Source organism: Balaenoptera borealis (genome assembly GCF_965194805.1).
Source record: "Balaenoptera borealis genome assembly, chromosome: X".
Lineage (NCBI taxonomy): Eukaryota > Metazoa > Chordata > Mammalia > Artiodactyla > Balaenopteridae > Balaenoptera > Balaenoptera borealis.
The window spans coordinates 126,841,769-126,854,548 of record NC_138881.1 but is presented as its reverse complement, the minus strand read 5'-3'; the positions used below and the strand labels follow the sequence as shown (position 1 = coordinate 126,854,548).

The 12,780-nt window shown below is 44.4% G+C and overlaps 2 protein-coding genes across 3 annotated transcripts in view; both read left to right on the top strand.

The window, feature by feature from the left end:
- Positions 1–12,780, top strand: part of GABRA3 (gamma-aminobutyric acid type A receptor subunit alpha3) — a 606,794-nt gene that overhangs the window by 94,371 nt on the left and 499,643 nt on the right. The window lies entirely within an intron of this gene.
- Positions 101–4,175, top strand: CETN2 (centrin 2). Of its 2 annotated transcripts, none has more exons than XM_082376393.1 (5): positions 101–224; positions 1,085–1,243; positions 1,502–1,630; positions 2,978–3,115; positions 3,549–4,175. In XM_082376393.1, exons 1-5 carry the CDS (start codon positions 126–128, stop codon positions 3,636–3,638), a joined length of 615 nt encoding a protein of 204 aa, XP_082232519.1. In that variant the 5' UTR covers positions 101–125; the 3' UTR covers positions 3,639–4,175. The 2 variants fall into 2 exon arrangements, with proteins under 2 accessions (XP_082232519.1, XP_082232520.1); XM_082376394.1 differs by lacking the exon at positions 101–224 and adding an exon at positions 225–361.

The following is a 12,780-nucleotide window of genomic DNA, read 5'->3' as shown; positions in this document are numbered from 1 at the left end:
GTGATCCTGCCCAATGAGGCCAGGCCGCGAGAGCACAGCTCCCCGCCCTGCGCCGGGAGTTCTTCGCGTTAGCCCCACCCATTCCAGCCCTGTGCCAATGGGGAAGAGCAGCGAGCGGTCCGCCAATGGGGAGAGACGCCGTGCGCGCGGGGCGGTGGGAACGGAGCCGAGTCACTGTGTACGTCGGTTGCCGTAACAACGGGAAGTGGAGTCCATCCGCGATGGTGAGTGCGTTCCGCCGTCTGGAGCCCCGCGTCCAGAGGCTGAGCCCTTCCCAGGCCTTGGCAAGGCCCCGCCGCCTCTCCTGCGCGGTTCTCGGCCTTGGCGCACTCCTTCTTCCTCTGAGAGCTTTCCCGGAAGGGTAGGGTAGAGATGCCGGCTGCCCTGCTGGGCCTGTGCTTCGTCGCTGTCTCCCCTTCAGCCACAGCCGCCCCCTACCCGCCCCTCGGGTTCCCCTGGCCTTCTCCAGCCCCTTCGGTGACCGTCCCTGGGCAAAAAAGACTCGGGTTCCCCCCAGGCCCCGACCCCTCTCCGACTCTGGCCTTCTGGCCGCCTCTACCAAAGTTTCCACACAGAGCTGGGGGGCAGTTTATTATGTTTGATTGTTAATGCATTTAAAATGTTAAATATAGGGACTTAGGGTAACGCCTTGAGCTTCTTGGAGAGGGCTCAGATGTACCAAGGGGATTGAATTTTATTATTCGATATTGACAGAACATACATCTTACCTTAGTAATATTTGGCCTAAATCTAGAAGTAATCAGAAAATCGGAGAACTTAGGGTGAAGCGGAGTAGCGTTCTAAGGACATTTTTATAATTAGTCCCCAGATTCAGGGAGAGCTGGTTATCTGTACAGTTCTCCCTAGTCAGCTCCTTGGCTAGCTCTCTTTTGGGATGATTTTTCAATGAGACGTCCAAAAGAACAAGGGATCTCCTTGCTTCTACAAACAATAGTTTGTTAAGCAAAGTTTTGGAATTCGTTGGTATGAACTATCTTAAAATGCGTGTGGTTGTAACTATTTTATGTAAAATGTGGACTTTATTACTTAATATTGTGCTTCTGTGTTTGTAAAACATATAAAGGCCTCTAACTTTAAGAAGGCAAACATGGCATCAACTGCCCAGCGAAAAAGGATGAGTCCTAAACCGGAGCTTACTGAAGAGCAGAAACAGGAAATTCGAGAAGCTTTTGATCTCTTTGATGCTGACGGAACTGGGACAATTGATGTTAAGGAACTTAAGGCAAGCCTTATACATTCCTGCTCTGCTGCCTTGACTTTTCTCTGCCTCTTTGTCTTCTGTGCTGTGTTTTCCTGTCTTTACTTACCTCGAGAATTATTAAATAAAATTGAGTGCACATATCAATTTGCTGAATGTTAGAGTGTTTCCTAGTCATTTGAACAGTATTGTGGCAGATGCTGGCTTAACCCCCTCAGCACTGTCATTCTTTCGCTCCTGGGTTTAGATGTGCCTATTGAGATGATCCTCTTTTTGTTGTAGGTGGCAATGAGGGCACTGGGCTTTGAACCCAAGAAAGAAGAGATCAAGAAAATGATAAGTGAAATTGATAAGGAAAGGACAGGAAAAATGAACTTTAGCGACTTTTTGACTGTGATGACTCAGAAAATGGTAAGTTAGCTAAGATGATCAGCATATTTGCCACCAATAATGGTGGACAAATTTGAATCTCGATATGGAAATGTCTTCATTGAAGAAAAGTTAATACAAACTGGAGCGTTCAGATAAAGGAGAGTATTTGTGACTGAGAATTAGGATGTTTAGGTTCTACTTGGCTTTCTTCAAGGCCACAAAGTCACAGGAAAAGTCATTTTACCCTCTGAAAGGAAGTAAAAGTATTCCTGCTATCATGTTTTTTTGCTATTACCTTTCTCCAACCGGTATGTCAGTGTGATAACCACAAGCAGTAAAACTTTTAATGACAGCAACAATATTACAGTGTCTCGCATTTTGACAGGACAAAGTCCATGTATTTAAAGTTTGAAATTCTTTTCTCTCCTATTTGTCGTTATTCTGGGCAGCCTCAGCCTGAGGCTGTGTTTTTACTGCACTGAGGATTTGGTCTTTCACCACTTCCAAGGTTGAATTCACCCATTTTCTAGTCTCTTGGGTGTCACCCTTTTAAAGGGTCCAAATGGTCCAGAGAGACTCTAAAATGACACCTTACCAGTCTACCTCAGTCCCCTGAGTGTCCCACCCAGGAAAGGTGTTCACATTGGTCCATTTCTCTTTTGTTGACCTCCTGGCTCCTCCTTAATGTGACTCAGCTATGTTCTACTGGCCTGTGGAAAAGTAACTCCATCAGTGTTTCAGGTGTGCTTCCCAGGGCACAGGCCTGTTCCTACTCTAATAATCCTGTTGCTTTGAAATTATCTAATCACACCTATATTTTTCTTCAGGGACTAGTTTAAGAGTTCAGGAAGTTTAACATTCTGTAACAACCTAGTAAAGCTGTCCCACATTCAAGGTTGATTCCCAGATTGCTCTTATTAGAGGCTCTCTCTATCTTTAGCTACCTTTCAGGAATATTTGGACTTGGAGCTCTTGGAGATTTTACTCTTTTCCTCTGTTAGAGTACTTGGGATCCCAGTAATGCTTTGTGATCTCATAACAAGTGAAATAGCCTTCTCTTTCCTCCCTTCCCCTCCACCCTCACCAAGAGGATCCCTCCTCCACCAGCTTAAGCAGTATATTTCCCCTAAATTTAACTCCACCATCTGCTCGTACATCTTAAAAACAAATCTACTTTCTCTTTGGTTTATACAGAAAATGTTTTAAATACAATCCTTTATATTTCCTTTTTAGTCTCTGAGTTTGTAATAATTTCATCGTTTGTCCCCTTTTTCTACCCTGGTTGATGTGTGATCTTCTGTGATCAAGCCCCTATGGTCATGAAGGCTGTTACCAAGATGTCTGTGCAGGGCACATATTCATGTGTTTTATGTTCTACTTGTTAAGTCTGAGAAAGATACCAAAGAAGAAATCCTGAAAGCTTTCAAGCTCTTCGATGATGATGAAACTGGGAAGATATCGTTCAGAAATCTAAAACGTGTGGCCAAGGAGTTGGGTGAAAACCTCACCGATGAGGAGCTGCAGGTTTGTGACGCATCAGCCTGGAGCCCTGTGTGACTTTTCTGAGTTACATTTTCTCCGGTTACATAGGAAGGAAAACTAGTGTGTTCTCTCGTCGCTCTGTTGACCACTTAATTTCTCTTTCGATAGTGTGACAAACCTGTGGACGCTGCTCCCAGAAAAATACACATGTGAACAATTTTACTTACTATTTTAGGTTTTAGGAATCTCCCTAGTCAACATGATCGTTGAGCTCCCTTCTAGGTGATACGCGTGTGGCAAAGTATGGCTTGGTTTTCAAATGACTTTTCAGGAACCAAGCCATTATAAAAAGCAGCACATTTGCATCAGGTGGACCACAATTGTCTATTCATGTAGCATTATAAAAGCCTATTACTTAGTCACATTTTCATTTCATTTATGAATTAATCTAACTGGAATCTTTTCTGTGCTGCAGGAAATGATTGATGAGGCCGATAGAGATGGAGATGGAGAAGTCAATGAGCAAGAGTTCCTGCGCATCATGAAGAAGACCAGCCTTTATTGAGATCAGTGTCATCTTTTATAACACAAGCACGTGGAACTCGATTTCGTGCCTGCTGTTGTGTGAAGCCTGGTTTTTGAGAATGTAAATTATTTTTCCCCCACTGATCTCTCTATATGACCTTAGTAATAACTCTGAATCTATTTTCAACTTTTGAAAGTGTTCTTTGAAATTGAGGTTCTTTGTAAGGTGACCTGCTCACTGCTTTAATTCCCCAGGGCAGAACGAGAGCACGTTAGAGTGGAGAAAAGAGTCTTTGAGCTTTTGCACACCTGCTATTCTGCCTTGTATCGCTTAACTCTTGTCCCGCATTCCCACATTTATGCCACCGCAGAACAACTTCTTCACAAGCACATGTTGTACTTGTGTCACCACAAGCAGGGGGCATCTCTTCAGTGGTTCCAATTTTAATTGGCACCTGAGTGCAGCTTTCTCTTTTATAAAACCCAGTGAACTCTCTTACTTGCATTTGGATGTGTGTGGGTGTGTGTGTGCGCGCGCTATTTGTTTTGTCTTCAAATAAAATCTTTCTTATTTTGAGCTCTTGTTCTCTAAGGATGACTTCTTTAGCCTTGACTATGAGTTCAGCTTCTAAACCATTTCATTGAATGTAGCCTGGTAGATCCCAAACTCCTTGCCAGCCCGTGAACAGAAAACAAAATGATCCTTTACTATGGACGTGAATTGTTTTTTGCCCTGGGAACCCATCAGTTTCTAAAATTAGTTGACTGTTTTGCATAAGCCTAAATGATGCCCTAAAACATAGTTTTGGCAAAGTGTACAGCTGGAAAAGAGTCTTATTGGTAATTTGTGCTTGGGACAAATTGGGGAAAGCCAGGTGATTATGACAGTAGGTTGAGCTTAGCCAACCTCTGGTCAGTTTATTTGCTGGATGGTGTCTCAGAATCTCTGTGTGGTTCAGGTCCAGTGACCTTGTCCAGCTCCCTCCTGGCCCCGTATAGGATGACCTATAAGAGAAATCCTGGCAGATGGCGTTAAAGTCTCTGCCCCAGGCTGAGGGTGAGGAGCAAGAAGGGATGAGGAGGAATGGAAAACTGATTAAGCTAATTTCATATCAATTTTTTTTTAGTGCAAGTATATCCCATTTGGACATTTTGTTGTTTATTCATTGTTGGTCTGAAATTCAACTTTACCTGGGTGTCCTGCATTTCAACTAGCAACCCTGTGTGGGGTGCATGTTAAAGAGGTGTGACCGTGGGCCTCATCTCTGGACACCGGCATCCTGGAGGACTTGGGGGTCCCCTGGACAAGTCTCCTGCAGAGGGACTTCTCCTTGAGAAACACTGAGGTATGTGGGGGGACCCCAGAGTAGCTTCAGACCTGGGTTCTCACAGGGGCTCCACCACTTTCTGGCTGTGTAATTTGGGGCAAGCTGCTTCTCTGGGCACCTCAGTCTCCTTGTCTGTGAATAGGGAGAAGAGTGGTGCTTAACTCAGAATCGCTGGGGAGGGCCAATGAAAACGTAACAGAAAGGGCCTGGATTTACAGTGCCAAGAAGGAGGCATTTCAGGAGTATTTGTTCTCACTCATTCCTTTGGTATGGTTGTCACAGAAGCTTTTTGTTAAATGTGGGTCCATGAAGCTTTTATGATTACTGTCCCCAAAGTCGAGTTGACAGCATTTCCTGTGAGGAGTTGACCTTTGTCATATTGCTGTTTTTTAATAAGAGGCATATGATCTGATAAAAGACGTACAATATTGGAAACGAGTGAAAAAACAGGGCCCTACTTCCCATTTCACTGTTAACTGTCACCCTGGAAACATTCTTATCTCCTCCTGCTTAACGTTCTCCTAAATGAAATAAAGTCCGAATCTCTTGGAAAGAGGGAGAGTGGCAAGTAACATGTTATCCCTAAGGATAAGGACAGACATAATGTGCTTGCCATATCTATGCCTGGCAGCCATTCTAAGATAGGTTTGCACGAATCAGTGGATGTGGCACTGGAGCAGAGTCACAGGAGGGTCGGGAAGATGGGGATGGGGGAGGATCTGGAGCCAGTTCACTGGAGGCAGAAAAGAGCTGCAAGGGGGTGGGGAGATTTGGATGGAGAGGAGGCTGGGGTCAGTTCATGTGGGGCTGGATCAGATAGACTGATGGGATGGGAAGGATGGGGAGGGAATGGTAGGCGAGGCTAGCGCAGGTGCAGTTGATGCAGAGAGTGTAGGGTGAGTGTAGGGTCATGAAAAGGGAGCGGAGTAGAGGTTGGTTCATGTGGGGCTGGACCAAGAGATGTAGGCAGAGTGGTTGGGTAAACTCTGGGCAGTGTGGGGGTGGATAGGGAGGGAGAGACAAGGTAGGTCAGTCCCGGAGGATGGATGGTCTACAGAGCTGGAGGGGGATGGTGGGGGATGGGCAGGGAGAGAGAGGGAACGGGTCAGCCCTTGTGGGTGGACCAGAGATGTAGGGGGAGTATGGCTGGGTGCACTGGGAGAGGTAGCCGAGGTCAGGTCAACTGGTGATGGAACAGAAAGGTAATTGGGGACTGGGAAGTAAGGGACTGAGGTCCATCCATGTGGGTTGGAAAAAGTGATGGGTGGGGAAAGGAGAGGGAGAGGGAGAAAGGGTTGGTTTCTGTGCAGACGGATCAGGGCTGTGGGGGCTTGGGGGTGATGAGGAGGGGAAGGGAGCAGGTGTTAGATCATGTTCAGCTGGAACAGAGAACTATAGTGGGATTGGGGTGATGGGGAGGGAAAGGATACATAGTTCAGTTCATGTTGGGCTGGACCAGAGAGTTGTGGGAGAGTGGGGGCAGGATTTTGATGATACAAGATTTTGACTGGTTTGCAGGAGGATAAACCAGAGAGCTCTATGGGAGTTGGGGGAAGGGGGAGGAGGGACCAGGGGTTCCTACATGTGGGGCTCGACCAGAGATATGCAGGTGGAGTTGGGGGGAAGGGAAGCAGAGGTTAGTTCATTTGAGGATGGAGTAGAGAAGCATATGGGTGTGGGAGGATGGTGAGTGAGAGAGGGCCTTCCGTCTTGGGCTGGGTACTGGGAAGGAGCGGGAGCTGAAGTTAGTTGATGTAAGATGGACCAGAGAGAATCATAGGGAGGTGGCAGGGATGTGGGTGGAGAGGGAGCAGAAGTGCCTTCATATGGGGCTGGAGCAGAGAGGTGTGGGGAGATGGAGGGGCGGGGATGGAGAGGGAGCTCCCATCAGTTCCCATGAGGATGCTGTGGAGAGATGGGGGTGGTGGTGGGAATGGGGTGGTGGAGAGATGGCGGTGGGATGGGAGAAAAGGTGAGTGGGATGGGAGAAAAGGTGAGTGGGATGGGGAGGGAGAAGTCAGTTCCTGTTGGGCTTTGTGGGCCTCCCTAGTAACTCAGGGATGTACTAAGTTTCCTTGAAATAACTCTCCAGGGGATTAGTCTTTTCTTTGCTCCAAAGTGTTCCAACTACTAGGAACAGCCAGATTCATCGGTAGCCATACTCAGGTTTGATATAAGTAGAATCTAAGGAAGTTGTTTAAAGAAAGGAGGAAGCTCAGTTCCTGTCCTTTTCAACATGGAAGAGCTCCTGGACCCAGAATGTTGACCAGGCATCAAAGGGTGAAAATGCACATTGGGTGCCCTAGGGGGCCCTTTTGAAGTCCTTTCACCCTCTATCAGATTTTAAATTCTTGTTTTTGTCACACTTTCAAATAGTAGGGATTTTGGAAGCACATTCAAAGGGAGAATACACTCAAAACAACACTTTACCTACAATTACAGCTCACTCACATTTCTGTAAAAAACAGCCAGTAGTCATTTCACTACACACTTAATCACCCTTTTGTTTGCCTAGACCTGCTTACTCCCTGATGGCTCACCCCACGAAGCCAAGTTCTGCCACAGGCCAGGAGATACCCTTTTATGAGCCCTCCACGGCCTTCGTGATAAGTGTCTTGCAGCAAGTGGCTCCCTTCTCCATTCCATGTCTCATGACCTGCTCAGCTCAACATCCTATATTCTTGAAGTCGCTGGAATATTGTGCATCTTCACTTGTAGCAAAAGTTATCAATCTTCATTGATTGCAGCTGTGGAGCAATGACGCCATCCTGGTGTGCCATGCTGTGACATATGGGACATATTTAGTGACCCAAATCCCTATCGGCAGTGCCCAAAACTCTCACAGGGGCTCTGAGCCCAATTCTAAAAACATCACCATCAGAACTTGATGTATCTGGAAGCCAAGTCACCTCTTGTGCTTTTCCCTGCTGACCCTCAGTCTTCTAAGCCTTTCCCCTTTTTCTTTGTGATAGCCATGGTTTAGAGGCTTGTCATTTTCATTGCCTTTCTCCTCTTTGTGCTGAACATCTATTATGTCACCAAGATTTCCCTACAGTAGTCACTCTGATCCTCCTCTTCCTTTTTCATTTCTGAAGCCACCACCTCAACCCAAATTTGGAATGCTGTAATGTCCTCCTAGTTGCTTTTTCTGTCCTGTCTTTTCCCAAGATGATCTGCGGTACCATCTTCCTTGTGCCACTACCTTGCTTAGGGAAGGAGCCTGGCCTTTAGACTGAGTCATACCTGCTTCAGATCTCAACTCTTCTACTCAGCAGCTGTGGCCCCGGGGGACATGACTTAACTGTGTTTTTTTAATATAAATTTATTTATTTTTGGCTGTGTTGGGTCTTCGTTGCTGCGCGCGGGCTTTCTCTAGTTGTGGCGAGTGGGGGCTACTCTTCATTGGGGTGCATGGGCTTCTCATTGTGGTGGCTTCTCTTGTTGTGGAGTATGGGCTCTAGGCATGCGGGCTTCAGTAGATGTGGTTCGCAGGCTCTAGAGCGCAGGCTCAGTAGTTGTGGTGCATGGGCTTCGTTGTTCCGCGGCATGTGGGATCTTCCCGGACCAGGGCTCGGACCTGTGTCCCCTGCATTGGCAGGTAGATTCTTAACCACTGTGCCACCAGGGAAGTCCGTGACTTAACTGTCTTGAGCCTCAGTTTCCTCCTTAACTTGGACTGTTCTGTCCTTAATCAGTGCCTATATATGTTCTCCTTGGTATAGGGTTAATTTCTATATATGTACTTATGCCCCTGCCATCGTCCCTATTGAAATATAGCCCCCATTTCCGCCCAAATCTGTATTCTTCTCATCTTGTGAAACTCGACCTAAGAGTCCCCTCCTTCCAGAAAAACTTTTGTTTGACGGTAGGAGTACTTTTGGGTTGCTTCCTAGCTTGAATTGAGAATTGAGACAGCAGCCTTGCAGATATGTCCCTTGCCACTAGGTGGAGTGCCAGGACAGAGAGGCTCCAAGGCACCGAGTCACGTGGAGTCCAATGGTTCAAGCTGGATCTTCTCAGGTGCCCTGAGAGGGCTGTGGTCCCAAACAGCCTTGGAGTGTGATGGAGAGGATGCCACAGTGTCGAGAATCCTGGCAGAGCTGTGGACCCCTCAGAAAAGCTACCAGGTGCGGACACTGATGGAAGGATGTCTTGTCTGGTTGGAAGCTTGATTAAGTCTAATTAAAAGAGTATAAAGGGGCTTCCCTGGTGGCGCAGTGGTTGAGAATCTGTCTACCAATGCAGGGAACACGGGTTCGAGCCCTGGTCTGGGAGGATCCCACATGCCGCGGAGCAACTGGGCCCGTGAGCCACAATTACTGAGCTTGCGCGTCTGGAGCCTGTGCTCCGCAACAAGAGAGGCCGCGATGGTGAGAGGCCCGCACACCGCGATGAAGAGTGGCCCCCGCTTGCCGCAACAAGAGACAGCCCTCGCACAGAAAGAAGACCCAACGCAGCCATAAATAAATAAAAATTAAAAAAAATAAAAAAATAAAATTAAATGACGTGTTTGCATTTCTGAGTGTTTGCAGGGAAAATTGTTTACCTGCTACATGGCCTCATTGAGATTCCCCAAGTACACCGAACATTTATCAAGGGAAGGGCACAGATGTGCTTCTGATTTCTTCGTAGCCATGCTTTGTACCCAGTAAAATGCTCTGTTCACAGTCAGGCCTCCTCATTTGCCAGCTTTGTTGATCCTGTAGCAAGGGTTTATTAACTCATTAAAAATTCCAGCATTCTGTGGCTTTTTTTCTGACCACTGTGCCTTCTTATGGCTTGAATTGTGTTCACTTAAAAGATACGTTGCAGTCCTAGCCCCCAGGACCTCAGAATGTGACTATATTTGGAGATAGGGTCTTTATCAAGTTATAATGAGTTCATTAAGATGGGCCCCGATCCAATCTGACTGGGGTTCTCAGAAAAAAGGGAAATTTGGATGCAGACATGCATAGAGGGAAGACAATGAAGAGACCGAGAGAGACAGTCATCTATAAGGCAAGGAGAGAAGCCTGGAGTAGATCCTTTCCTCACAGCCTCGGAAGGAACCAATTCTGCCAACACCTTGATTTTGCACTTCCAGCTTCCAGAACTGGGAGACAATACATGTCTGTTGTTTAAGCCCCCAAATCTGTGGGACTTTGTCTTGGCAGCCCCAGCAAACGCATACATGTCTCTCTTTTACTGAAAAACTTCCTTTATTCCACCAAGTGTCCTGACCAGAAGTGCACATGGTGATGTCAAGGAAACAAAACTTGGACGTAGGGGTATGCAGCCTTGCCCCCGCCCCCCCGAAAAATTTTTTCTCAATTTAGAGTGTAACCTTGTACATGGATGTGAGGCCATCTCCTTGTGAGATGTTGTATGTGGGTGAATATTTGTGTAATCCCTCATACAAATAGGTCCAATGATGGCAAACTGAGTCTGAAAAGCATTGGAAAGATCAGTAACCAGAGGCAGTGTGACAGAATTTCTGATGTTGTTGTTGGTGGATGAACCTGGCTCTCTGAAGAACAGACACCAACCTCTTGAGGGGCACCGTGGAGTAGTGGTGAAATGTCTCTGGAGCTAGACAAGTGAAATTCCATTATGTGACCTCTGGCAAGTTACCTAAAGCCTCAGTACTTCATTGGTTTCATCTGTCGAAGGTTCTTTAAAAAAATTTTATTGGAGTATAGTTGATTTACAATGTTGTGTTAGTTTCAGGTGTACAGCAAAGTGAATCAGTTATACATATACATATATCCACTCATTTTAGATTCTTTTCCCATATAGGTTATTACAGAATACTGAGTAGAGTTCCCTGTGCTATAAAGTAGGTCCTTGTTGGTTATCTATTTTATATATAGTATTGTGTATATGTCAATCCCAAACTCCTAATTTATCCCTTCCCCCACCTTTCCCCTTTGGTAACGATAAGTTTATTTTCAAAATCTGTGAGTCTGTTTCCGTTTTGTAAATAAATTCATTTACATCATTTTTAAAAATTAGATTCCACATATGAGTGATATCATATGATATTTGTCTTTCTCTGTCTGACTTACTTCACTTAGTATGATAATCTCCAGGTCCATCCATGTTGCTGCAAATGGCATTATTTCATTCTTTTTAATGGCTGAGTAATAGTCCATTGTATATATGTACCACATCTTCTTTATCCATTCCTTTGCTGATGGACATTTAGGTTGCTTCCATGTCTTGCTATTGTAAATAGTGTGGCAATGAACATTGGGGTGCATGTATCTTTTCAAATTATGGTTTTCTCTGGATATATGCCCAGGAGCGGGATTGCAGGATCATATGGTAACTCTATTTTTAGTTTTTTAAGGAACTTCCATACTGTCCTTCATAGTGGTTGTACCAAGTTACACTCCCACCAACAGTGCAAGAGGGTTCAAAGGGGGTTTATTAACAGAACCCACCTCAAGGGCAGTTGTAAGGATTAAATAATCCAATATATCTAAAGAGTTTAGAACAGAGCCTAGCACATGGCAGGCATTCAATAAACATTTGGTGAATGAAAAAATTCAGAATTTGGCTAAAATCCTCAATTGTAGGGTTTGGGAGTTACACCATTCATCCCAGTGGTGCAGTTTAGGGAGATACCTTTAGAACAAGGATTCTTTTTTTTTTTTGTAATGAGAAAACAATTTTTTTTCCTGCTTCGCGTGTCTCTTTAAACCTGCTTAGTAGAGGAAATCTATTCCCCGTGTCTGAATGTACAAACTCTACTCACTTTTATTTTTATTTTTATTTTTTGCATTGGCAAAAATCCAAAAACCTGGTAACTCTGTATTGGTGAGAATGTAAATTGGTACAATCTCTTTAGTGGGCAACTGGCAAGGTCTATTACCTTTTTTTTTTTTTTTCACACACACACACTGTATTTTATTTTTACAAGAGATAAATAGACTGACACCAAGCATTGTACATGGATGACCACAACAAAAGCAACAATGATTGCAATTACCAAACACGAAACACACTCATACTATGTCATAATATTGACATTCAGTCCAGTAATCCTCCACTGTAACAGCTCCTTTACTTTGCAGTGAAAATTGATTTGTATATTCTTTGCCTCTGAGTCCTTGTGGGATTTTTTTTAAAATTCAAACAGAAAGTCACAAAAATTATACTCATCCTCATCAGTTCACTCAGTCCCATGTAATTAATTTTTTCTTTCATCTTGATCTTTTGTTAGCACTTTTATGAGTTCATCAATTTTTCATTAGAGTTCTGAAAATGCTTATTCATTCAGTTCAGCAGTACAGTCAGCTACCAGAAACCTGTACTTGTCAGAGTCTTTTCCATGAATTTCTTGAAGATGAAACCCTTTTATAGGAACATATTTGCAAAAGCATCAGAGTACACCCAGAACTGTCTGTAAATGACAAAAGACTTAAAAATGACCACGGTTAAAGATTTGATGAAAGTTCATAATAATGCAGTTGACAAGAAAATTAGTTATTTCTGAGATATACATTCTAAAGTAATAACTAGGATTGTGACTTATAACATTATACCAGAACATATAAGATTTTTAGAAATTTCATGTAATGTCTGAAACATTTATATTAACATATTTCCATACAAATAACCCAATGAAAGTTTAGTATTAGTTGTTTTGTTTGTTTGTTTTTTTATACTGCAGGTTCTTATTAGTCATCAATTTTATACACATCAGTGTATACATATCAATCCCAATCGCCCAATTCAGCACACCACCATCCCCACCACACCGCAGTTTTCCCCCCTTGGTGTCCATATATCTAGAACAAGGATTCTTAACCTGTGACACTTACACTTCAGAGGTCCATGAATTACTCCAAGGACGTTCTTAAATCTCCTGAA